General features: G+C 39.8%; 1 protein-coding gene across 1 annotated transcript; it reads right to left on the bottom strand.

Annotated features, from left to right (window-relative positions):
- Positions 1-763: 763 nt before the first annotated feature.
- On the bottom strand, positions 764-24,950 carry LOC107620669 (uncharacterized). The gene is made up of 5 exons (XM_016322799.1): positions 24,750-24,950; positions 24,483-24,650; positions 23,844-24,360; positions 976-1,075; positions 764-890 (listed from the first exon to the last, which is right to left on the bottom strand). Exons 1-5 carry the CDS (start codon positions 24,948-24,950, stop codon positions 764-766), a joined length of 1,113 nt encoding a protein of 370 aa, XP_016178285.1.
- Positions 24,951-25,983: the final 1,033 nt, after the last annotated feature.

The following is a 25,983-nucleotide window of genomic DNA, read 5'->3' on the forward strand; positions in this document are numbered from 1 at the left end:
GGTCTTGCTGAACATCTGGGTTTAGTTTAGGGTTTTGCTGATTAATTTTGTGAGTGTAATGATCTCCTTGTAATTTGACAATTAATTGGAATGGAAAATTTATATTTTAGCAAGGAAATTGTGACTGAATTGTTCTGTTAATCAACTCTGTAACATATCAACTCAAATAAGAAAATTCATTAAACAGAACCAGCATAATATCAGGCAGAACACAGTCTAGTGTAATTCAGTAATAAGCATAGGAAAATAACACCAAATGGTGGATACCATCAATTCCATTACATGGAGACTAAACAAAATATAGTCCAAGACACTCAAAAAAACTACTGCAACTTTGTTGCTCACTAAGAAAGATTAATCATAAGCCATGTTGTCTAGTTTTCAAAAAACCAAAAGAAAAGTGTCACAAACATTGTCTCAAACCAAGCAACAGTACATTAATTATAGCACAAAAGACAAATTTTCAGAACAGTCTAAAGTTTTCCCCAAAGTCTTGGTGGAAGTTTGGCCATGAGCTTCAGCTTTCTAGGAGATACATGCAGTGGAATTCTGTGACTAAAGGAGACAGGCCTGGCTGGTTGGCTGGAGCTGGCTGCACCCTTCTCCTTTGGTGCTGGTGGTTCTTGTGTAAGGCTTCTAGTGGGCTTTCTGTTGGACCTAGTAGAGGATGATGTGGGCTTGGACCTGGAATGGGTTAAGTTGGATTGAGAAGAGGTGGTAGCTGGTTGGGGCTGAGATGCTGCTCTAGACCTGGTGGACCTCCTTAAACCTCAACTTGCAGATGACATGTCAGGCTGGGATGAAGCCTTAAATCTGGCTTTAGGTTTGATAGATGAAGGCTTCCTTCCTCCTCTGGTCCTTTTGCTAGCAACTTGCCTTGGTTGTTGGGCCTGAAAGACATTAAAGAATTCAGTTGATAGAAAAATGAAACTGTAACCCTAACATACATGCAGTTGATGATATACACACACTTACATCCAGGGATGGCTTCTTTCATCCTCCCCTCTTATGTCCAGATTCACCACAGTTTGAGCACCTTTGGATTTGTCCCCTCCTAGACAAGTGGGACTGGCTACTGGTGCACGAAATTGTGTATGTCAATGTCAATATTACTATTTCTCACAAATTCGCACAACTAACCAGCAAGTGCACTGGGTCGTCCAAGTAATACCTTACGTGAGTAAGGGTCGAATCCAACGGAGATTGTTTGCTTGAAGCAATCTATGGTTATTTTGTAATTCTTAGTCAGGATATCAATTATATTTATCAGTTTGAATTGCGAAAAATAAAAGAGCATGAAATAAATACTTGTTCTGCAGTAATGGAGAATATGTTGGAGTTTTGGAGATGCTTTGTCTTCTGAATCTCTGCTTTCCCCTGTCTTCTTCTTCACACACGCAAGGTCTTCCTATGGCAAGCTGTATGTTGGTGGATCACTGTTGTCAATGGCTACTATCCGTCCTCTCAGTGAAAATAGTCCAGGTGTGCTGTCACCGCCCGGCTAATCATCTGTCGGTTCTCACTCATGCTGGAATAGGATCCGTTGGTCTTTTTGCGTCTTTTACTATGCCCAACCTTTGTGAGTTTGAAGCTTGTCACAGTCATTCAATCCCTGAATCCTACTCGGAATACCACAAACAAGGTTTAGACTTTCCAGATTCTCAAGAATGCTGCCAATGAATTCTAGCTTATACCACGAAGATTTTGATTAAGGAATCCAAGAGACATTCATTCAATCGAAGGTAGAACGGGAGTGGTTGTCAGGTACGCGTTCATAGATTGAGAATGGTGATGAGTGTCACGGATCATCACGTTCATCATATTGAAGTGCGAATGAACATCTTAGATAGAAACAAGCGTGATGAATGAAAAACAGAAATACTTGCATTAATTCATTGAGACACAGCAGAGCTCCTCTTCCCCAACAATGGAGTTTAGAGACTCATGCCATCAAGGAGTACAAAGTTCAGATCTAAAATGTCATGAGGTACAAAATAAGTCTCTAAAAGTTGTTTAAATAATAAACTAGTAACCTAGGTTTACAGAAAATGAGTAAACTAAGATGGATAGTGCAAAAATCCACTTCTGGGGCCCACTTGGTGTGTGATGGGGCTGAGACTTAAGCTTCTCACGTGCCTGGGCTGTTTCTGGAGTTGAACGCCAGGTTGTAACCTGTTTCTGGCGTTGAACTCCAACTTGTAACTTGTTTCTGGCGCTGAACGCCAGACTGCAACATGGAACTGGCGTTGAACACCAGTTGACGTCGACTATCCTTGGGCAAAGTATGGACTATTATATATTTATAGAAAGCCCTGGATGTCTACGTTCCAACCCAATTGGAAGCGCGCCAATTGGACTCCTGTAGCTCCAGAAAATCCATTCCGAGTGTAGAGAGGTCAGAATCCAACAGCATCAGCAGTCCTTTTTCAGCCTGAATCAGATTTTTGCTCAGCTCCCTCAATTTCAGCAAGAAAATACATGAAATTACAGAAAAACACACAAAATCATAGTAAAGTCCAGAAATGTGATTTTTATTTAAAAATTAATAAAAATATAATAAAAAGTGACTAAAACATATTAAAAACTACCTAAAAATAATGCCAAAAAGCGTATAAATTATCCGCTCATCACAACACCAAAATTAAATTGTTGCTTGTCCCCAAGCAACTAAAAACAAAGTAGGATAAAAAGAAGAGAATATACAATGAATTTCTAAAAACATCTATGAAGATCAGTCTTAGTTAGATGAGCGGGGCTATTGGCATCTCACTTTATCTTTTGAAGTTCAGAATGATTGGTATCTATAGGAACTCAGAATTCAGATAGTGTTATTGATTCTTCTAGTTCAGTATGTTGATTCTTGAACACAGCTACTTTATGAGTCTTGGCCGTGGCCCTAAGCACTCTATTTTCCCGTATTACCACCGAATACATACATGCCACAGACACATAACTGGGTGAACCTTTTCAGATTGTGACTTAGCTTTGCTTAAGTCCCCAATTAGAGGTGTTCAGGGTTCTTAAGCACACTCTATTTTTGCTTTGGACCTCGACTTTAACCGCTCAGTCTCAAGTTTTCACTTGACACCTTCACGCCACAAGCACATGGTTAGGGACAGCTTGGTTTAGCCGCTTAGGCCAGGATTTTATTCCTTTAGGCCCTCCTATCCCCTGATGCTCAAAGCCTTGGATCCTTTTTATTACCCTTGCCTTTTGGTTTTAAGGGCTATTGGCTTTTTGCTCTTGCCTTTTGGTTTAAAGAGCTTTTGGCTTTTTCTGCTTGCTTTTTCTTTTTCTTGCTCTCTTTTTTTTCGCATTTTTTTCTGCAAGCTTTGTTCTTCACTGCTTTTTCTTGCTTCAAGAATCATTTTTATGATTTTTCAGATTATCAAATAACATTTCTCCTTTTTCATCATTCTTTCAAGTGCCAACAATTTTAACATTCATAAACAACAAATTCAAAAGACATATGCACTGTTCAAGCATTCCTTCAGAAAACAAAAAGTATTGCCACCACATCAAAATAATTAAACTATTTTAAAATTCGAAATTCATGTACTTCTTTTTCTTTTTCAGAAAACAATTTTCATTTAAGAAAGGTGATGGATTCATAGGACATTCATATCTTTAAGACATAGACACTTAGATACTAGTGATCATATAGTAAAGACACAAACATAATTAAACATGAAGCATAGTAAACGAAAAACAGGAAAATAAGAACAAGGAGATTAAGGAATGGGTCCACCTTAATGAGGGTGGCATCTTCCTCTTCTTGAAGAACCAATGGTGCTCTTGAGCTCCTCTATGTTTCTTCCTTGTCTTTGTTGCTCCTCCCTTATAGCTCTTTGATCTGCAGTCAAATGCTCTACCACTGAACTATGGACCCTTGAGATGAACCTCTCCATCTCTCATGACTCGGAGGTGGAAGCAACTGCCTTCCTTTTCCTCTTTCTAGAGGTCTCTCTGGCCTAGGTGCCATAAATGGTTATGGAAAAACAAAAAGCAACGCTTTTTTCCACACCAAACTTAAAAGGTTTGCTCGTCCTCGACCACAAGAAGATAGAAGGGAGTAGAAGGAGAAGTTTGAATGGGTGGGTATGGAAGGGAAATGGTTTGAATTGGAATGGTGAGGTAGGTGGGGATCCTGTGGGGTCCACAGATCCTGAGGGAATCTTGTGGGGTTCATAGATCCTGTAGAGGATCCTGTGGGGTCCACAGATCAAGTGGGGTCAAGGACTTAACATCCATGCTCCAATTAGGCCTGTAAAACGCCCTTGCTGTGCAATCCTGGCGTTTAACGCCAGACTGCTGCTTGTTTCTGGCGTTAAACGCCCAAATGTAGCCTGTTTCTGGCGTTTAACCCCAGGCAGATGCTTGTTTATGGCATTAAACGCCAGCTTGGTGCTTGTTTCTGGCGTTAAACGCCAGACAGATGCTTGTTTCTGGCGTTTAAACGCTAGACTGCTCTCCTCCAGTGTGTGCTATTTTCAATGCTGCTTTTCATTCTATTTTTTATTTTTCAGTAGTTTTTGTGACTTCACATGATCATCAACCTAATAAATGACGAAATAAAAAAAAGAAAATAAAATAGATATGATTAAATAACATTGGGTTGCCTCCCAACAAGCGCTTTTTTAATGTCAATAGCTTGACAATGAGCTCTCATGGTGCCTCACAGATAATCAGAGCAAGGTTGGAACCTCCCAACACCAAACTTAGAGTTTGGTTGTGGCCTCCCAACACCAAACTTAGAGTTTAAATGTGAGGGTTTTGTTTGACTCTGTATTGAGAGAAGCTTTTCATGCTTCCTCTCCATGGTTACAAAAGGAGAACCTTGTGTCTTATAGTTTGCAATGTCTACAAACCACAGAGCTTCCTGAATAGCAAATAATTGCTCATCCGGAAAGGTTTCAGAGATCTCAGTAGGAGGGAGGGATGCTCCTGCTACTGGTTCTATCTGGGACAGGTGATCAGCTACTTGATTCTCTTGTCCCTTTTCGGTCTCTTATTTCTATATCAAACTCTTGCAGAAGCAACACCCATCTTATGAGCCTGGGCTTTGAATCCTGCTTTGTGAGTAGATATTTAAGAGCAGCATGGTCAGTGTACACAATCACTTTTGATCCTACTAAGCATGATCTAAACTTGTCAATGGCATAAACCACTGCAAGCAGCTCTTTTTCTGTGGTTGTGTAATTTTTTCTGGGCATCATTTAAAATGCGGCTAGCATAATGAATGACATGCAGAAGCTTGTTATGCCTCTGTCCCAGTACTGTACCAATGGCATGGTCACTGGCATCACACATTAGTTCAAATGGTAATGTCCAGTCTGGTGCAGAAATAACTGGTGCTGTGACCAGCTTAGCTTTCAGAGTTTCAAACGCCTGCAGACACTCTGTGTCAAACATAAATGGCGTGTCAACAGCTAGCAGAATGCTCAGAGGTTTTGCAATTTTTGAAAAATCCTTTATAAACATCCTATAGAATCCTACATGCCCCAGAAAGCTTCTGATTGCCTTAACATTGGTGGGTGGTGGTAATTTTTCAATTACCTCTACCTTAGCTTGATCCACCTCTATTCCCTTGTTCGAAATTTTATGCCCAAGGACAATTTATTCAGTCACCATAAAGTGACATTTTTCCCAATTTAGAACCAGGTTAGTCTCTTGGCATCTTTTCAGAACAAGTGCTAGATGGTTAAGACAGGAGCTAAATGAGTCTCCAAATACTGAGAAGTCATCCATGAAGACTTCCAGAAATTTCTCTACCATATCAGAGAAGATAGAGAGCATGCACCTCTGAAAGGTTGCAGGTGCATTGCACAGACCAAAAGGCATTCTTCTGTATGCAAATACTCCAGATGGACATGTGAATGCTGTTTTCTCTTGGTCCTGAGGATCTACTGCAATTTGGTTGTAACTTGAATAGCCATCCAAAAAGCAGTAGTATTCATGACCTGCTAGTCTTTCTAGCATCTGGTCTATGAATGGTAAAGGGAAGTGATCCTTCCTGGTGGCTGTATTGAGCCTTCTGTAGTCAATATACATACGCCACCCTGTAACTGTTCTTGTAGGAACCAGTTCATTTTTTTTATTATGAACCACTGTCATACCTCCCTTCTTAGGGACAACATGGACAGGACTCACCCAGGGGCTATCAGAAATAGGATAAATAATCCCAGCCTCTAGTAACTTAGTGACCTCTTTCTGCACCACTTCCTTCATGGCTGGATTTAGCCGCCTCTATGGTTGAACCACTGGCTTAGCATCATCCTCCAATAGGATCTTGTGCATGCATCTTGCTGGGCTGATGCCCTTAAGGTCACTTATGGACCACCCAAGAGCTGTCTTGTCTGTCCTTAGCACTTGAAGTAGCGCTTCCTCTTCCAGGGGATTTAAAGCAGAGCTTATGATCACCGGAAAAGTGTCACCTTCTCCCAGAAATGCATATTTCAGGGATGGTGGTAATGGTTTGAGCTCGGGTTTAGGAGGTTTTTCCTCTTCCTGAGGAAGTTTCAGAGGCTCTTTCAATTCCTCTGAATCCTCCAGATCAGGCTGAACATCTTTAAAAATGTCCTCTAGCTCTAATTCGAGACTCTCAGTCATATTGACCTCTTCCACTAGGGAGTCAATAATATCAACGCTCAGGCAATCGTCTGATGTGTCTGGATGTTGCATAGCTTTGACAACATTCAACTTAAACTCATCCTCATTGACTCTCAAGGTTATCTCCCCTTTTTGGATGTCAATGAGGGTTCGTCCAGTTGCTAGGAATGGTCTTCCTAGAATGAGAGTTGCACTCTTGTACTCCTCCATTTCCAGCACTACAAAGTCAGTAGGGAAGGCAAATGGCCCAACCTTGACAATCATGTCCTCAATTATGCCTGATGGGTATTTAATGGAGCTATCAGCAAGTTGAAGACAGATGCGGGTTGGTTTGACCTCTTCAGTCAAGCCAAGCTTTTTGATGGTGGATGCAGGGATTAGGTTGATGGTTACCCCAAGATCACATAAAGCTGTCTCGGTGCAATTACCCTCTAATATGCATGGTATCATAAAGCTCCCGGGATCTTTAAGCTTTTCTGAGAAGCTTTTCAGAATGACTGTACTGCATTCTTCAGTGAGGAGAACTCTTTCGGTTTCTCTCCAGTCCTTCTTATGACTTAAGATATCTTTCATGAACTTGGAATAAGAGGGTATTTGCTCAAGTGCCTTTGCAAACGGAATCTTTATTTCAAGAGTCCTGAGATAGTCTACAAAGCGAGCAAATTGCTTATCCTGCTCCTCTTGGCGGAGTTTTTGAGGATAAGGTATCTTGGCTTTGTACTCCTTAATCTTGGTTGCTGCAGGTTTATTTCCTACAGAAGTGGTTGGGAAAGCCTTTTTAGAGAGGTTGTTATCAGCACTTGTGTGTGTCTGATCCATCACTGGTGTTTGAATGCCAGGGTTGGAAGCTTGATTGGTGTTGGACGCCAACTTCCTACCTGTTTCTGGCATTTCAACGCCAGAGTTATTCATCTCTGGGCTCTTACTGTCCTCAGAGGGATTTTGGATAGTATTTTGCTCATCCTCTATCAGTTGTTCTTTTCTTGGCTTTCTGCTGCTCTGAAGTGAGGTATTTAATGTTTTCCCACTTCTTAATTGAACTGCTTGGCACTCTTCTGTTATTTGTTTCGATAACTGATGTTTTGTTTGCTTCAACTGTACTTCCATATTCATATTAGCCATTCTTTTGTCTTGTAGTATCTCTTTGAATTTGGCTAGCTGTTTGGTTAGAAAATCTAATTGCTGATTGAATTCAGTAACTTGTTCTGCAGGACTGAGTTCAGCAGTTACTGTTTTAGCCTCTTCTTTCTTGGAAGACTCACTACTTAGGTACTGATGACATGTCATCATGTCATGTTTTTCTATGCCTTTTTCCTTTGTTTTCAATAGGTTTTATGCACTTTCTTGAGCCATAAGCAAGCCAAGTGGGTAGATTTTCATGCTTCCTTTGATTTAATCAACCATGTATGAATTCATGCTATTTCATGAGGTTTTATGCTAAAATTGTCACATATTATGAAAGAATGAATATCTCATGATTTTGAGCATAGCTTTGATGTGATTGGTTGATTAATGATAGGTGAAGAAGGCTTGGAGAAAGGGTGAAGCAAGAAGGAATGGCTAGAAGTGAAGAGAGGACAAAGGAATAAGTGAAATTGAACCAGGAAGCATGAAGTTAGCCCCAACGTTAGCCCCCTAACTTGGAGGCTAATGTTGGAACTTGAATTTTCCTCCCTGGCCATCCAACGTTTGCGCCAACGTTAGCCCCCTAACTTGGAGGCTAACGTTGGAACATGAAGACAAAGGGAGAAGGGCCAACGTTAGCCCCAACGTTAGCCCCCTAACTTGGAGGCTAACGTTGGAACTTGAGAAGATCTCCCCTGGGCACCAACGTTTGTGCCAACGTTAGCCCCCTAACTTGGAGGCTAACGTTGGCACATGAAAACATAAGGGAGAGGGGCCAACGTTTGCGCCAACGTTAGCCCCCTAACTTTGAGGCTAACGTTGGCGCCACACACCACAAGGCATATAAGGGGTATACTTCCAACAAGAATAACTTGAGCTACAGAGCTCCAAATGAGGTGATTCAAGAAGCATTGGAAAGTAGGAATCAAGAGCTTTCCAAGCATATATGGCACTGCATGGTGGACACTAAAATTGAGGGAGAAAACTGCCCCGCAATGTGCATAAACGAACATGGTGGCAACCTGCAGTGAGGCCAACTGACCTCTGCACCTTCAAAGGAGTATAACTCGAGCTGTAGAGCTCCAATTGATGCGCTTCCAACGGCATTGGAAAGTAGACATCCAGGGCTTTCCAGCAATGTATAATAGTATGGGGTGGATGATGCGCATAAACTTGTTATGCTACGATTTAGGAAATTGCACGATCGGCAAAATTCCTTCCGGCAAGTGCACCGGTTATCGTCAAGTAAAAACTCACAATAGAGTGAGGTCGAATCCCACAAGGATTGGTTGAGTGAGCAATTCGGATTAGAAGTATGTTCTAGTTGAGCGGAATCAAAATTTAGATGAGAATTGTGGAATGTAAAATTGCATGAATTAAAGAGCGAGAAGCTAAATTGCTGAAATTAAAAGGGATGGGGTGATTGCATGAATTTAATTGCAGAATGTAAAGAGAAAGTGGTAGATCAGAAATGGGGAATTCATTGGGTTATAGGAGATATTGAGATCTCCGAATCAAAACATGTTTATCTCTTCCTCAACCAATGCGTTCATTGAATTTTGCTTGGCAATCTTATATGATTGGATCCCAATCCCTTGGCTCACCAATTCTCTCTAAAAACAAACAAATTCCCAATCCCTTGGTTTAAATGTTCATAAGAAGAGATGATGCTCGATCACTGATTTTACCACACAGTTTCATGAACCACAATTTGGTAGGATTACATGTCACAATATCCATCCAAACCCCAATCCAATTCACTGTGAGAAAGCTTCTCTAGCATGAATCCTCCATTCCTTTCCCAAGGTTCCGAAGGATTCCAATTATGGGTAGTTTCTTTCCCAAGACAACTACCCAATGGAATTAGATCGAGAAGCTTTCTAACAAAATTCAAGAGAAAAGATTGAAGAAGAAGATAAACTATTATTGATTCATTGAATTACAATAGAGCTCCCTAACCCAATGAAAGGGGTTTAGTGAGTCATAGCTCTGAATTCAATTACAAAACTAAAAGAAAATGATCCAAAGTTCTCCCCCTCAGGGGCTGGATTCCCCCTCAATCCCCTCCTCTCAAATGCAGAAACTAAGGCCTTTAAATAGGCTCCCTAAATTACAAAATGAAAATGAAATTCAAAGCAAATTACAATCAAATGAAAATAAACTATTCTAGATGATTCTTGTGGCCTTGATTTGGTGTTGTTGATGGGCCTTGCTTGCTTGAAGGGCTGAGTGACATAATTGATCCAAAAAGGATAATGATCCATTAAACTACACTCAAATGTTGCACCCCCCTTTCTTGAGTCGTCACTTTGTTCTCTTGTCAACCTTGCCAATTTGATGCCAAATATAGACTATTATACCTCGTTGGAAAGCTATGGATGTCAGCTTTCTAACGCAACTGGAAGCACCTCAATTGGATCTCTACAACTCGAGTTATACTCCATGGAAGGTGAAGAGGTCAGCTGGCCTGATTGCATGTTGGTACTATGCTCTTCTATGCACATTACGGGGCTGTTTTCTCCCTCAATTTTTAGTATCCACCATGCATGCCATATATTCTTGGAAAGCTCTAGATGTCTTCTTTCCAATGCATTTTGAATCACCTCATTTGGAGTTTTGTAGCTCAAGTTATTTATGTTTGAAGAAGGCATGGTCAAGCTGTTCCATATAACACGTTTAAGCTTCAGTTTAAGGTTAAACTGAAGCTTAAACGTGGATAAAGGAAGGGCAGCCCTGGAGGTCGAACACGTTTAACCTCCAGTTTGAGGTCAAACTGGAGGTTAAACGTGGAAGCTTAGAATGGTAGCCCTGGAGGTGTCGAACACGTTTAACCTCCAGTTTGAGGTCAAACTGGAGGTTAAACGTGGAACTCCTTCCTGAGTGGCATTATTATTCTGGCGTTTAACCTCCAGTTTGAGGTCAAACTGGAGGTTAAACGTGGAAATGCTTCTTTGGTGAGACCTTCCATTCTGGCGTTTAACCTCCAGTTTGAGGTCAAACTGGAGGTTAAACTTCATTTCCAGCATTTCTTATCCTTCATGATTTTTGGCGTTTAAGCTCCAGTTTAGGCTTAAACTGGAACTTAAACTCCACATGTGATATTCAAGCTTCCTTTATTGATTTTGTTGCTTCCTTGCCTAGCCTCTTCTTCCCTGAAATCATCCAAACAGTTGCATCAAAGTCTTGCTAAAATTCATGAGAATTCTTCCATTCATAGCATTCAAGGAATATAACTAAAAACTCATGGAATTTGCATAAAAATCTTCATGTTTGAATGATTTAAGACAAGCATGACTATTTGGCCAAAATGATTACTTAAGGCTCAAGAAAATGCATAAAACAACTAAAAATAAAAGAAAAAGGCTAGTGAAACTAGCCTAAGATGCCTTGGCATCACAACACCAAACTTAATCCTTGCTTGTCCCCAAGCAAGTTCTGAATTATTGAGAAGAAAGAATGAAACAGAAAGTAAATTCATTAGCCATATCAGTAAGTAATTGACATTGATTAATGGGGTGTTCATGCAGAAAGTTGTTGCAGCATCACTTTATTGTTTCTTAGGTAAGAAAGTCACTTTTTATGTTTCCACTAAAACACTGCTTATGGCCTCTTGTTATTCACATATCCTTGGCAAGTTTCTTTTCTTTGTTTTTCTTTTTATTTGAGCTTATTTGCTCCTTGTTGCTCAGTGTCATGTGTTGCTCAAGCCTTTGGCATTTTCTTTTTCTTATTAGTGCACTACACATATCCACTACAGGCATTTTAGTTCACATTTCTTCTTGAGACATTGGTGCCCAGCACCTCTTTGTGTGACTAAATGTTTTGTATTTAGGTTGCTCTTGATAATGGACTTTTGGTTGATAATCCCGGGTTAGTTAACCCAAGTTACCAAGTGTTGAAACACTCCTCAGAACCTATTCATCCAAGCATATCCTTAATACATAAACACCACAGGCATTTGTCTCAGAAGTTCAAACCATTGGTGCCTAGCTTGTTTTCTCAATTTTTTTGCTTTTTGGTTGCCCTTTTTCAGTGGCTTTTTCTTCTTCTTTTTCTTTCTTTTTCATGGCCAAAGACATTTATTCATCAAGATCCATAGACAGCATCCTAATTTCCACTAAAAGTGACAATTCTAACTTTATTTCTTAGTGAGCTGACTATTCAATCAAACATGCATACCACCACTTAATCTTATTTGATTTCTTACCAAATGGAATTGAGTTACTTTTGTTCAAACATTTCTTTTATTTTATGGAAACAGAACAAGCATGGCAAGCATACATTTAAGCAAGTGAAGTTTATCCAGACACTTAGACTATCACTTATTTGGAAATTAAACAAACAGACAAACAAAAACTGCAATGACTCAAACTTAAAGCAGGGGTGCATGCAAACTTCCAATATCAGCAATTCAAAGTACAAGCAATTAAGTGACAATACAACCTTTTAGCATCTTCTTTGTTGTTCATCATCCTTCCTAGCCTTGGTGTTCTCTTTGATGATGATGTATATTCCTTCCATGAGATTGATTGTCTTCCTGCAAAGCTATTAGAAGTTGCTTGTTCCCCAAGCACTTTGGTTAGCATGCATGTATGTTTGTAGGCCTCTGAACTTAGATTGGTGTGTGAACACCAAACTTAGTTCCTTGCCATATGCAGCAATTTGGATCATATGCAGAAAACCTCATGTGCTTTTATTAAGAAAATAACTATGAACTAGAAAAAGAAACTATGAACTAGAAATTAAACTATTGTTTAAGTAGTTTCCCTGATTGGTTGGAGCTAGTGACTAGTCATGCTGAGGTAGAAATGTGCTTTTAATGAAGTTTTTGGTGGAACACCAAACTTAGAATCTCACATTCACCCTTGAATTGTTTTGGTGTGCAACACCAAACTTAGCTCCTTGCAATACAGATAAATCTACTTAACTCTTTTATTGAAATAACTAGAAAAGAAAAACTACCTTTGGTTGGGTTGCCTCCCAACAAGCGCTTCTTTAACGTCATTAGCTTGACATGCTGTTCTTGACTTTCTTCCTCTTCCTCCAGTTTGTTAAGAGGAATGACTTCAAGTGGATAAAGGAGCTAGTTAGTGCCCCTTGTTGTGAATGCTTCTTTCCAGCAAGCTTTCCCTTGTGATTGGCTTGAGTGAACTTGCTTGTTGGCTCAGGAGTTGGATTGTTCTTCGACCTTCTCTTCTTCATGGATATGGTCCTTTGTTTCTCGGTCACAATCCTCATTTTGGTGCTTGTTTCTACTGCCTTCACATCCTTGATCTCAGAACTTGGTTGTTGTTGGACAGTTGGAGTATCCTGTTCATCAAAAGCTTCCTGAATTTGTGGTTCAATGAACCCTTCCTCTTTGCAACTCTCTGTGTCATTGGAGTGTGATCTCCCTTGATTGACTTTCTCCCTTTCTTGTTCTTCTGATTCCTCCCTTGGGTTTGCCATGGTCTCACTAGAAGAATTGTGGGTAGGGATTTGCTTTGATAGATATCCAATTTGTGCTTCTAGCTTTTGAATGGCAGCACCTTGATTTTGTAAGTTGGATATCAATTCTTCCTTAAAGCCTTTCAAATCGGTTATGTCTTGACTCATGGTTGCAAGCATTCCTTCTATCCTGTTTAATTGATCTTGAAATTGTTGGTTCGGATTAGGTTGATGAGGTTGATTATCTTGGCTGTGATATGGTGGCTGGGAGTATGTGTTTTGTGTGGGTTGATAGAGTCTTTGGTTGGCGTGTTGGTAGTGGTATGACTCTTGTGTGTAGTGGAATGAGTCTTGTGGATAGTGAAATGAATTGTATGAATTTGAGAAGGAATTTTGTGCTGAGAATTGCTCAAGTGATGAAGAATTTGGATATGTAAAACTAGGAGGTGAGGTTGGATAATTCAGAGGTGATGGCTCTTGATGAATGGGGTGTGAATAAGTGAAATCTCTTTGGTTTTGATCTTCCCAGCCACAACTTGAGTAGTGTTCAAATTCACCAAAACATGGACCATTTTGTGGCTCTGGGAAGTACCCCGTTTCCTGTTCCTGATACTCCCACCCACCATGAGCATAATAACATGAATCATTCTGTGGTGGTGGAGAGTTTCTCATGGATTTTGATTGACCAAAAGATGATGGATACTCCTTTCATTTTTGCAATGTGCTTAGTCTCAAACAATACTCATCCAAAGATAGTGGAAATCCCATAGTGAGGCAATATCACAAACAGCTAGTGGTTAGTATGCTAACAAGTGAATAAGCAAAGAAAACAAATTAAAATCTGCAGAAATTAGCAGTAATAAACTGAAACAAAAACTATTAACAAAAGAAAAGAAAAATTGCTCAATCTAGTTAACTTCCAATTTGAGAATTGTCAATCGAAAACCAATCCCCGGCAACGGCGCCATAAACTTGATGCGCATAAACTTGTTATGCTACGATTTAGGAAATTGCACGATCGGCAAAATTCCTTCCGGCAAGTGCACCGGTTATCGTCAAGTAAAAACTCACAATAGAGTGAGGTCGAATCCCACAAGGATTGGTTGAGTGAGCAATTCGGATTAGAAGTATGTTCTAGTTGAGCGGAATCAAAATTTAGATGAGAATTGTGGAATGTAAAATTGCATGAATTAAAGAGCGAGAAGCTAAATTGCTGAAATTAAAAGGGATGGGGTGATTGCATGAATTTAATTGCAGAATGTAAAGAGAAAGTGGTAGATCAGAAATGGGGAATTCATTGGGTTATAGGAGATATTGAGATCTCCGAATCAAAACATGTTTATCTCTTCCTCAACCAATGCGTTCATTAAATTTTGCTTGGCAATCTTATATGATTGGATCCCAATCCCTTGGCTCACCAATTCTCTCTAAAAACAAACAAATTCCCAATCCCTTGGTTTAAATGTTCATAAGAAGAGATGATGCTCGATCACTGATTTTACCACACAGTTTCATGAACCACAATTTGGTAGGATTACATGTCACAATATCCATCCAAACCCCAATCCAATTCACTGTGAGAAAGCTTCTCTAGCATGAATCCTCCATTCCTTTCCCAAGGTTCCGAAGGATTCCAATTATGGGTAGTTTCTTTCCCAAGACAACTACCCAATGGAATTAGATCGAGAAGCTTTCTAACAAAATTCAAGAGAAAAGATTGAAGAAGAAGATAAACTATTATTGATTCATTGAATTACAATAGAGCTCCCTAACCCAATGAAAGGGGTTTAGTGAGTCATAGCTCTGAATTCAATTACAAAACTAAAAGAAAATGATCCAAAGTTCTCCCCCTCAGGGGCTGGATTCCCCCTCAATCCCCTCCTCTCAAATGCAGAAACTAAGGCCTTTAAATAGGCTCCCTAAATTACAAAATGAAAATGAAATTCAAAGCAAATTACAATCAAATGAAAATAAACTATTCTAGATGATTCTTGTGGCCTTGATTTGGTGTTGTTGATGGGCCTTGCTTGCTTGAAGGGCTGAGTGACATAATTGATCCAAAAAGGATAATGATCCATTAAACTACACTCAAATGTTGCACCCCCCTTTCTTGAGTCGTCACTTTGTTCTCTTGTCAACCTTGCCAATTTGATGCCAAATATAGACTATTATACCTCGTTGGAAAGCTATGGATGTCAGCTTTCTAACGCAACTGGAAGCACCTCAATTGGATCTCTACAACTCGAGTTATACTCCATGGAAGGTGAAGAGGTCAGCTGGCCTGATTGCATGTTGGTACTATGCTCTTCTATGCACATTACGGGGCTGTTTTCTCCCTCAATTTTTAGTATCCACCATGCATGCCATATATTCTTGGAAAGCTCTAGATGTCTTCTTTCCAATGCATTTTGAATCACCTCATTTGGAGTTTTGTAGCTCAAGTTATTTATGTTTGAAGAAGGCATGGTCAAGCTGTTCCATATAACACGTTTAAGCTTCAGTTTAAGGTTAAACTGAAGCTTAAACGTGGATAAAGGAAGGGCAGCCCTGGAGGTCGAACACGTTTAACCTCCAGTTTGAGGTCAAACTGGAGGTTAAACGTGGAAGCTTAGAATGGTAGCCCTGGAGGTGTCGAACACGTTTAACCTCCAGTTTGAGGTCAAACTGGAGGTTAAACGTGGAACTCCTTCCTGAGTGGCATTATTATTCTGGCGTTTAACCTCCAGTTTGAGGTCAAACTGGAGGTTAAACGTGGAAATGCTTCTTTGGTGAGACCTTCCATTCTGGCGTTTAACCTCCAGTTTGAGGTCAAACTGGAGGTTAAACTTCATTTCCAGCATTTCTTATCCTTCATGATTTTTGGCGTTTAAGCTCCAGTTTAGGCTTAAACTGGAACTTAAACTCCACATGTGATATTCAAGCTTCCTTTATTGATTTTGTTGCTTCCTTGCCTAGCCTCTTCTTCCCTGAAATCATCCAAACAGTTGCATCAAAGTCTTGCTAAAATTCATGAGAATTCTTCCATTCATAGCATTCAAGGAATATAACTAAAAACTCATGGAATTTGCATAAAAATCTTCATGTTTGAATGATTTAAGACAAGCATGACTATTTGGCCAAAATGATTACTTAAGGCTCAAGAAAATGCATAAAACAACTAAAAATAAAAGAAAAAGGCTAGTGAAACTAGCCTAAGATGCCTTGGCATCAGTGGACAATACATTTGAGCCTCCAGAACTGGCGTTTTCGCCAACGTTTGAGGGCTAACGTTACCTCAAACGCTGCACACCAAAGCCAGCGACCATGCCCTCTTCAAATGATCATAACTTGAGTTGTAGATGTCCAATTGAAATGATTCCAAGTGGGTTAGAAAGATGACATTCAGAGCTTTCCAACCATATATGATAGTCTATATTGGGCATAAAATTGGCAACATGACAAGAGGACAAAGTTGGCGCCATAAATGTGCATAAGGGAGGCCAACGTTAGGGTCAAAGTTAGACCCCTAACGTTGGCACCAACGTTCATACCAGCAAGTTTTGTGGGCTGCTATGAAAAGTTGGAGCCAAAGTTAGACCCCTAACTTTAGCTCCAACTTTTGGTCCAACTTTTGCAAACTCAACCCGGTTCAATTCGGTTCCTCTCCAAACTCCAAGAGCAATCAACCAAGGCCTTTATCAACCCAATTCCATCAAGAGCAAGGGCCCAAATGATCATCACTCAAAGGCACAAGAAATAGATAAAATAGGAATTTCATTTAATTGTAATTTGTTTTTAATTTCATTTTCATTTCCATTTTGTAAAGCCTATATAAGGCATCATTTTCATATTTGTGGGGGGGCTGGCTCCAGAAGGGAGCACGAGGATTCAAGAGCTCTCTTTAAATTTTCTTTTCTTTGTTTTTGAATCTTGGGTTGAGAATTGAAGAAATTCTGTTTCAATCTCACCTTGAGAATTCTCTCTGTTTACTTGTCAGCATAATTTCAGTGAATTGTGATTTGAATCAAAACTCTCTTTACTGCTTTCTTCTCTATTTTCTTCTGCAATTATTCTCTGTTGGATCAAGGAAGGAATTGAGATCTAGACTTGGTCTCTAGTCTCATCCAACCCCTGAGATCTTCAACCTCTCATTTAGATTTTGCAATTGAGCCAAGTTGCTCTCTGTTTTGATTTTAAAGTGATTTTCCAAATCTGTTGAACCTGCTGCATCTTTTACTTCTCTGTTTGATTGTCATTTACACTTCCGTGTTTGATTTCATGAATCCCAGTACCTAATTTCCTTTATTCTTCTTGCAATTTAACTTTCCAATTACTTGATCTACTGCTTTCTTTTAATTTCCAGCACCCACTCCCTTTTAATTTCATGCAATTTACATTTCTTGCAATTTAAGATTCTTGCAATTTACATTTCTTGCTCTTTAAGTTTCAATGCAATTTACTTTCTGCACTTTAATTTTCCTTGTCATTTACATTCTGTTGGCTTCAATTGTCACTCAAATCACTAAATGTTAGCTTGACTAAACTAATCACCCACTAAAGTTGCTTGATCCATCAATCCCTGTGGGATCGACCTCACTCCCGTGAGTTTTTATTACTTGATGCGACCCGGTGCACTTGCCGGTTAGATTTGTGTGTTTTGGGAGAAATTTATTTTTCACCAAAATACTCATCAAGTTTTTGGCGCCGTTGCCGGGGATTGATTAGATCAACAATGATTAAGTGGGTGAGAAGTCTAGATTAAGCATTTTCTTTGTTTTTGTTCTCTGCTCTAAGTTGAAACCAAGGTGTTTGAGTTATTGCCTCACTAAGAAATTCATCTCTGAGATATGAATTTCAATTCTCCTTGGTGTTGTGTTTTGCAAAACTCAAATGGAGTTCAACTCATCTTATGATCAAACAAATTCTATGGGATATCACCCACCATCACCAATCTCTAATGATGGATGGGAATATCACCAAGAAACTTCAAATTCTGGGCTCTCCAATTCATGGAGCCATGCTTCAGAACCACAAGATGAGAAAGAAAATCATATGGGATACCAACCACCACCACAAAATGATTCATATCATTATCCTCATGGAAGATGGAAGCATCGCCAAAGAATGGAAAAGCATCCACCCTCACGTCCCAGTTTCTCATTTGAAAGTTCTTCATCACTTAATTATGCCTCAACACAAAGTTTCCTCCAAAGTCCATACCAGTCGTCCCATCAATCACACAACTCATTTCACACCCCTCAACACAACTTCACCACAACACATTCACGTCACCAGAATTACTCTCAACCTTCATCCCTTGTATTTACAGATGAGGAATACCTTGAAGCCATTGAAATACAGAGAAAACTAGTGGAAATACACACAAAATCCCCATCTTGGAAAGAATTCGTATTCAAGAAGATGAATGAGTCCTCAGAGCAATCAAGGGGGGACTTAGAACCATCAAACAGTGAAGATGAAGACCAATTTGTGAGTGAGGAAGTGGAAAAACAAGATGAGGAGGCTACTGCATCAAGTGAACTTTCAATAAAGAATGAGGAGGTTGAAAATGAAACTACACTTGAGGTGACAAAAGAACCTGAACACTCACAACCTCCACAAACTTCCATGAACCACTCAAGGCTTTCAGAGCTTGAGTCCAAGCTCGAAAAATATGCGAAAGAAGCACAAATATTCGAAAAAAGGCAAGAGGCTGTCTTCAAAAATATGAATGAAGAAGTAGAGAAAATAAGGAGGAGCTTAGAACCACTGAGCAAGAAAAATGAAGGCCAATTGATGAGTGTAAAAGAGGAAGTGGAGGAGCAAGAAAGTGAAGAAGTCATTCCAAACTCAAGTGAAGCAGAAAAGTACATAAAGGAGGAGTTCATGGAACCACCAATACAAGAGGCCCTAATTGAAGAAATCACTCCAATAATCACACAGCAACCATGTCTTGACATCCAAGAAGTGAAGGCATTTAACAAAAGCACCAAGAAGAGGATTGTGACCAAGACACCAAGGACAACGTTCATGAGAAAGTCAACTGCAAACAATCCTCCCCCTGATCCAGCAAGCAAGATCAATCAAGCCAATTTCACAAGGAAGCTTGCTGAGGAGAGACCAAGACAAGGGGCACTAGCTGAAACTTCTCCTCCTTTGAAGTCATTTCTCTTAACAAATTGGAAGAAAAGGAAGAAAGTAAAGAACAGGTAGACAGTAGGTACAATTCTTCTCCTTGCTTCGTTTAAATTTCAATAAATTGGCATATGATTACATTCTAAGTTTGGTGTTGCCCTGCAACAAACTGTTTTCCATTTTCATGGATGATTGCATCAATTTTACATGAAAGTGACACACCAAGATTCTAAGTTTGGTGTGCCACCTATTTTTCTATGCAAACCAGTCCAGCAACATCACTTGTCTGCATAATCATATTGCCTTTTACAGTGTTATTTTTCTTCTTAGTTGGATAATTTTTATTTTCCCTTTGTTTCATTTATTTACTTGTTTTTAATGCTTTCCTTCATTAACTGTTATTGTTAATACATCACCAAGACATCCTTATTCATAACAGACTCTTCATTTGGTGATTGTATTTAACATATAACAGTTTCTTTTGTTTAGTTTTAGTTCAAATAAATTGACATAGGATTGCATTCTAAGTTTGGTGTTGCTATGCAACACAGTTTGCTTCAAATCTTTACTGGATACTTGCATTGATTCCAAGTGAAAGTGTCACATTAAGTTTGGTGTGCCACTTATTCTTTATGCAAAGTATTATGCTCACCTTCTTAAGCTTGCAATCACAATGTCTCTGTCTCTTGTGCCTTGATTATTATCTTTAATTTTGCTTGCTTGAAACACATGTACTACTAACATTTCTTGTGTAAGACATTCATGATCCATCTTAGCCCCATAGCCACGGTTCTAATAGTTGCTTGAGGATGAGCAAGCATTCTGAGTTTGGTATGGAAGGAGGAGAATGGGAAGAAAATGACAACAATAGAGAAGATGAACTACAAGGTTGTAAAGTTCTTTTTCCTCTCATTTGTTTCAAGCACTATAAACTGCATAATTGTCTTTACCTTCTCTGTATGCATGTGTGTATGAAAAGGCATAGTTGATTTTTAATTTGCAACATGGTGCTGTGTCATTGTGAATACCAACTTGAGTTTTGTGAATTCAAAAGCAACAAAGTATCATGATCATAAACAAACAAGGCATTAAAGAAGATTTTAGCATGTGCATAAAAGTATTGGTAAGCTAGTATGTTTGATTGTTGCTTAATTGCATTAGATTTTATTTAATTGAAGTTTTCATCTAGGACATTTTGTGAAATCTTTTGAATATCATGAAAACCTTGAAGAAGCAAATGCAAAAATAAAGCGAGAAAAGAAAAAGGGAAAGAGTGAGAAAGCTGAAGGCTCTGAGTACCAATGGCAATTTATTTGCTAAGTACTTGTGGTGTTTATGTATCAAGCCAAATGCTTGAAAACAAAACACTTAGAAGTCAAGGCTAGGCTCAAAGTGCAAAAGCACTCCCTCAAGGCTCAAGGCTCTGAGCATCAATGATTAGAGAGTTAAGAAAAGAAAAGAAAAATGAGCTTAATGAAGTCCTCTAATCAAATGCTTGTGGTGCTTATGTATCAAGTGGTAATACTTGAAAACAAAGCATTTAGAAGTCGTAGCTTTGTTATCAACTCATGGGGCAAAGCACCCAAAAGGAGAAGCTAAATAAAAAAAATTCAAAAGCTTGTTTCAAGGAAGAAATATAAAAGAAAGATTTCATAAATTGAGCTAGATGGAAGCATCAATCATTTACATTTCTTTTGTGATTATAGCATGCTTAGAAAACTAGCTTACCATGAACATTGAGTTGCTATTCTTCTTACCTTGGATTGTCAATCTTTACTGCATGATTCTTTTCTTGCTTGGGGACAAGCAAGGTTTAAGTTTGGTGTTGTGTTGACATGTCATCATGTCATGTTTTTCTATGCCTTTTTCCTTTGTTTTCAATAGGTTTTATGCACTTTCTTGAGCCATAAGCAAGCCAAGTGGGTAGATTTTCATGCTTCCTTTGATTTAATCAACCATGTATGAATTCATGCTATTTCATGAGGTTTTATGCTAAAATTGTCACATATTATGAAAGAATGAATATCTCATGATTTTGAGCATAGCTTTGATGTGATTGGTTGATTAATGATAGGTGAAGAAGGCTTGGAGAAAGGGTGAAGCAAGAAGGAATGGCTAGAAGTGAAGAGAGGACAAAGGAATAAGTGAAATTGAACCAGGAAGCATGAAGTTAGCCCCAACGTTAGCCCCCTAACTTGGAGGCTAACGTTGGAACTTGAATTTTCCTCCCTGGCCATCCAACGTTTGCGCCAACGTTAGCCCCCTAACTTGGAGGCTAACGTTGGAACATGAAGACAAAGGGAGAAGGGCCAACGTTAGCCCCAACGTTAGCCCCCTAACTTGGAGGCTAACGTTGGAACTTGAGAAGATCTCCCCTGGGCACCAACGTTTGCGCCAACGTTAGCCCCCTAACTTGGAGGCTAACGTTGGCACATGAAAACATAAGGGAGAGGGGCCAACGTTTGCGCCAACGTTAGCCCCCTAACTTTGAGGCTAACGTTGGCGCCACACACCACAAGGCATATAAGGGGTATACTTCCAACAAGAATAACTTGAGCTACAGAGCTCCAAATGACGTGATTCAAGAAGCATTGGAAAGTAGGAATCAAGAGCTTTCCAAGCATATATGGCACTGCATGGTGGACACTAAAATTGAGGGAGAAAACTGCCCCGCAATGTGCATAAACGAACATGGTGGCAACCTGCAGTGAGGCCAACTGACCTCTGCACCTTCAAAGGAGTATAACTCGAGCTGTAGAGCTCCAATTGATGTGCTCCCAACGGCATTGGAAAGTAGACATCCAGGGCTTTCCAACAATGGATAATAGTATGGGGTGGACAATACATTTGAGCCTCCAGAACTGGCGTTTTCGCCAACGTTTGAGGGCTAACGTTACCTCAAACGCTGCACACCAAAGCCAGCGACCATGCCCTCTTCAAATGATCATAACTTGAGTTGTAGATGTCCAATTGAGGTGATTCCAGGTGGTTAGAAAGCTGACATTCAGAGCTTTCCAACCATATATGATAGTATATATTGGGCATAAAATTGGCAACATGACAAGAGGACAAAGTTGGCGCCATAAATGTGCATAAGGGAGGCCAACGTTAGGGTCAAAGTTAGACCCCTAACGTTGGCACCAACGTTCATACCAGCAAGTTTTGTGGGCTGCTATGAAAAGTTGGAGCCAAAGTTAGACCCCTAACTTTAGCTCCAACTTTTGGTCCAACTTTTGCAAACTCAACCCGGTTCAATTCGGTTCCTCTCCAAACTCCAAGAGCAATCAACCAAGGCCTTTATCAACCCAATTCCATCAAGAGCAAGGGCCCAAATGATCATCACTCAAAGGCACAAGAAATAGATAAAATAGGAATTTCATTTAATTGTAATTTGTTTTTAATTTCATTTTTATTTCCATTTTGTAAAGCCTATATAAGGCATCATTTTCATATTTGTGGGGGGGCTGGCTCCAGAAGGGAGCACGAGGATTCAAGAGCTCTCTTTAAATTTTCTTTTCTTTGTTTTTGAATCTTGGGTTGAGAATTGAAGAAATTCTGTTTCAATCTCACCTTGAGAATTCTCTCTGTTTACTTGTCAGCATAATTTCAGTGAATTGTGATTTGAATCAAAACTCTCTTTACTGCTTTCTTCTCTATTTTCTTCTGCAATTATTCTCTGTTGGATCAAGGAAGGAATTGAGATCTAGACTTGGTCTCTAGTCTCATCCAACCCCTGAGATCTTCAACCTCTCATTTAGATTTTGCAATTGAGCCAAGTTGCTCTCTGTTTTGATTTTAAAGTGATTTTCCAAATCTGTTGAACCTGCTGCATCTTTTACTTCTCTGTTTGATTGTCATTTACACTTCCGTGTTTGATTTCATGAATCCCAGTACCTAATTTCCTTTATTCTTCTTGCAATTTAACTTTCCAATTACTTGATCTACTGCTTTCTTTTAATTTCCAGCACCCACTCCCTTTTAATTTCATGCAATTTACATTTCTTGCAATTTAAGATTCTTGCAATTTACATTTCTTGCTCTTTAAGTTTCAATGCAATTTACTTTCTGCACTTTAATTTTCCTTGTCATTTACATTCTGTTGGCTTCAATTGTCACTCAAATCACTAAATGTTAGCTTGACTAAACTAATCACCCACTAAAGTTGCTTGATCCATCAATCCCTGTGGGATCGACCTCACTCCCGTGAGTTTTTATTACTTGATGCGACCCGGTGCACTTGCCGGTTAGATTTGTGTGTTTTGGGAGAAATTTATTTTTCACCAAAATACTCATCAGGTACAGATGCTGATTTCTGGCAACTGTATCAATGAGCTCTTGAGCTTCTTCAATTGTCTTTTTCATGTGTATAGATCCACCAGCTGAGTGGTCCAAAGACATCTGAGCTTTCTCTGTAAGCCCATAATAGAAGATGTCTAACTGCACCCACTCTGAAAACATTTCAGAGGGGCATTTTCTTAGCATATCTTTGTATCTCTCCCAGGCATCATAAAGAGATTCATTATCTCCTTGTTTAAAGCCTTGGAAGTTCAGCCTTAGCTGTGACAAACCATTAACAACCTCATATGTTTGTGCAGCAGACCAGTAAGGCCTCCACTCACCAGCTGATCTGCCTTTCCTCTCTAATTTCAGCCTAATCCGAGGTAAAACTGTCCCATTAAAGTTCTTAATTCTTTTCCTATTAAGAGCCCACCTACTCATCAAATAAACCCTATTGTCCTCCAACATTGACACTATAGGTTTCTCCCTAGAGTCTACTATTGCACTATCAAAGCTCTCACACATGTTGTTCACAAGAGTGTCACATTTAGAGTGAAAATTAAACCTGGACCTGCTCCAAAATCTTGGAGGAATAGTGTTTAGATGTCTGTGCGCATCCACGTTGATCTGCCTTATGATTTGCATCTCTTTCTCCCATTCCTTCCAGTGTGTAGCCTTTGCACACCTCCACATCAGCTGCTTCAGGTGTAACCCAGGAAATTTCTTCCTAAAGTTATTGTAAAGATGGCGGACACAGAACCTATGGTCCACTCCTAGAATAACTTCATCGAAAGCAGGTAAGAGACCCTAATAGAGCAGGTAAAATTATGTTACATAACAATTACTGCATTAATAAAGGACAAAAGCTTCAACATCCAGAATTTAAATTTATCAAATGTAAGATTTTAATTGCAACCCCAACCATTTACCTTCTGCTGATCAGACATGAAGGTTGTTTTCCCAATGACCTCAGCTCCAAAGTCGTCAATGAGCAGCTGGAGAAACCACTTCCAGGTGTCTTTAGTCTCTGCCTCCACAACGGCGTAGGCAATTGGAAGCATTTGATCATTGGGATCCCACCCAATCACTGTCAACAACTGCCCCCATTGAGGTGTCTTTAGAAAACAGCCATCCAATCCAACAAACTTTCTACACTACAGGAAGCTCTTCTTGTAAGCAGCTAGGCACATATATACCCTTTGAAAAATGTAGTAATTGTTTAACCCCTGGTGCTGGTCCTCAACCTCAAAATCAGGGGACCTCTGTACCTTGAGCATCACTGAGGACCCTGGATTAGCACGTAGCAGCTCGGAGCAGTAGTCAGCAATCCTTTTGTACTGCTTCCGGTAAGCTCCCTGAATCTCATCCAATGCAGCTTGTCTAGACCTTGCTGCCATTGAAGTTGTCACTGTCAAATTCTATTTCCTTTGTGCCTTGTTGACCAGATCCTTTATCTTCACCTCTGGGTTACCTTCCACTTTCTTCCCAAATGCTATACTCAGCCAATCAGTATGCAGTATCCCTACCCTATGTGACTGGCCACAAGTATGCTTAAGGTTCATTGACCTCAGCTGCCAAGTCTTCTCCTCACTCATTTTTGCTGTGTATAACCAAAACGGGCAACCCTCTTGACAAACAGCCCTCACCCTGACCAAGTCAAGTTTCGCATACCTCAGTCCCCTTCTTGTTTGCACTGCATAAGCTGTTAAAGTGTCCTTGAATTCCTCCCTTGAAGCAAACACAGTTCCAACTTCCCATTTGTACCTTGTCATGTTTTTCACATCTTTATGGATCGGATATCTAATTGCTTTGTTGTTATCATCATCCACGCTGTCCTCTTTCTCTGAACCACGACCCACTTCATAATCCACATCAACTTCATCACTATTGAACCTTCCTCATCACTGAAATCACCTCCTGCAACCCCTTTCCCTTTTTCAACCCGATCACCATCCGTCCCACCTCTTACTTCATCAAATCCGCTCTCATCATCATACTCCTCTTCACTATCTGTAAACATCACATCATCTGCACTGTCAACCTCACCATCAGATGGAGTGAAATCCTCATCACTATTCAATTTAACCTGCTCATCCGGGTTCAGCTTATCTCCCGCTTTAACTGCCTCTGTATTGGCCCTTTCCACCTCCTGACCCCTATCACCCTGATAAATCACCAGCTATTTCTGATTATTTTTCTCTTCATCATTGGCCCTCTCCGCCTCCTGAACCTGTTCACCTGGGCCTCTAACATCAAGAAACCCTACTTCAGGAAACTCTTCATCAACCTCAACCTTATGGACCACGTACAGATCGACATGACCCCTCTTCCCCGCTATTTTACACATATCAATGGCATCTCTGTCTCCCTCAAATAACTTTAAATTGTTCTCTAACCATTCAGAACTTGGGTCCTTATACCAGAAAGCTA

The sequence above is a fragment of the Arachis ipaensis genome, chromosome B10 (assembly GCF_059453495.1).
Source record: "Arachis ipaensis isolate K30076 ecotype BB chromosome B10, ASM5945349v1, whole genome shotgun sequence".
Classification (NCBI taxonomy): Eukaryota; Viridiplantae; Streptophyta; class Magnoliopsida; order Fabales; family Fabaceae; genus Arachis; species Arachis ipaensis.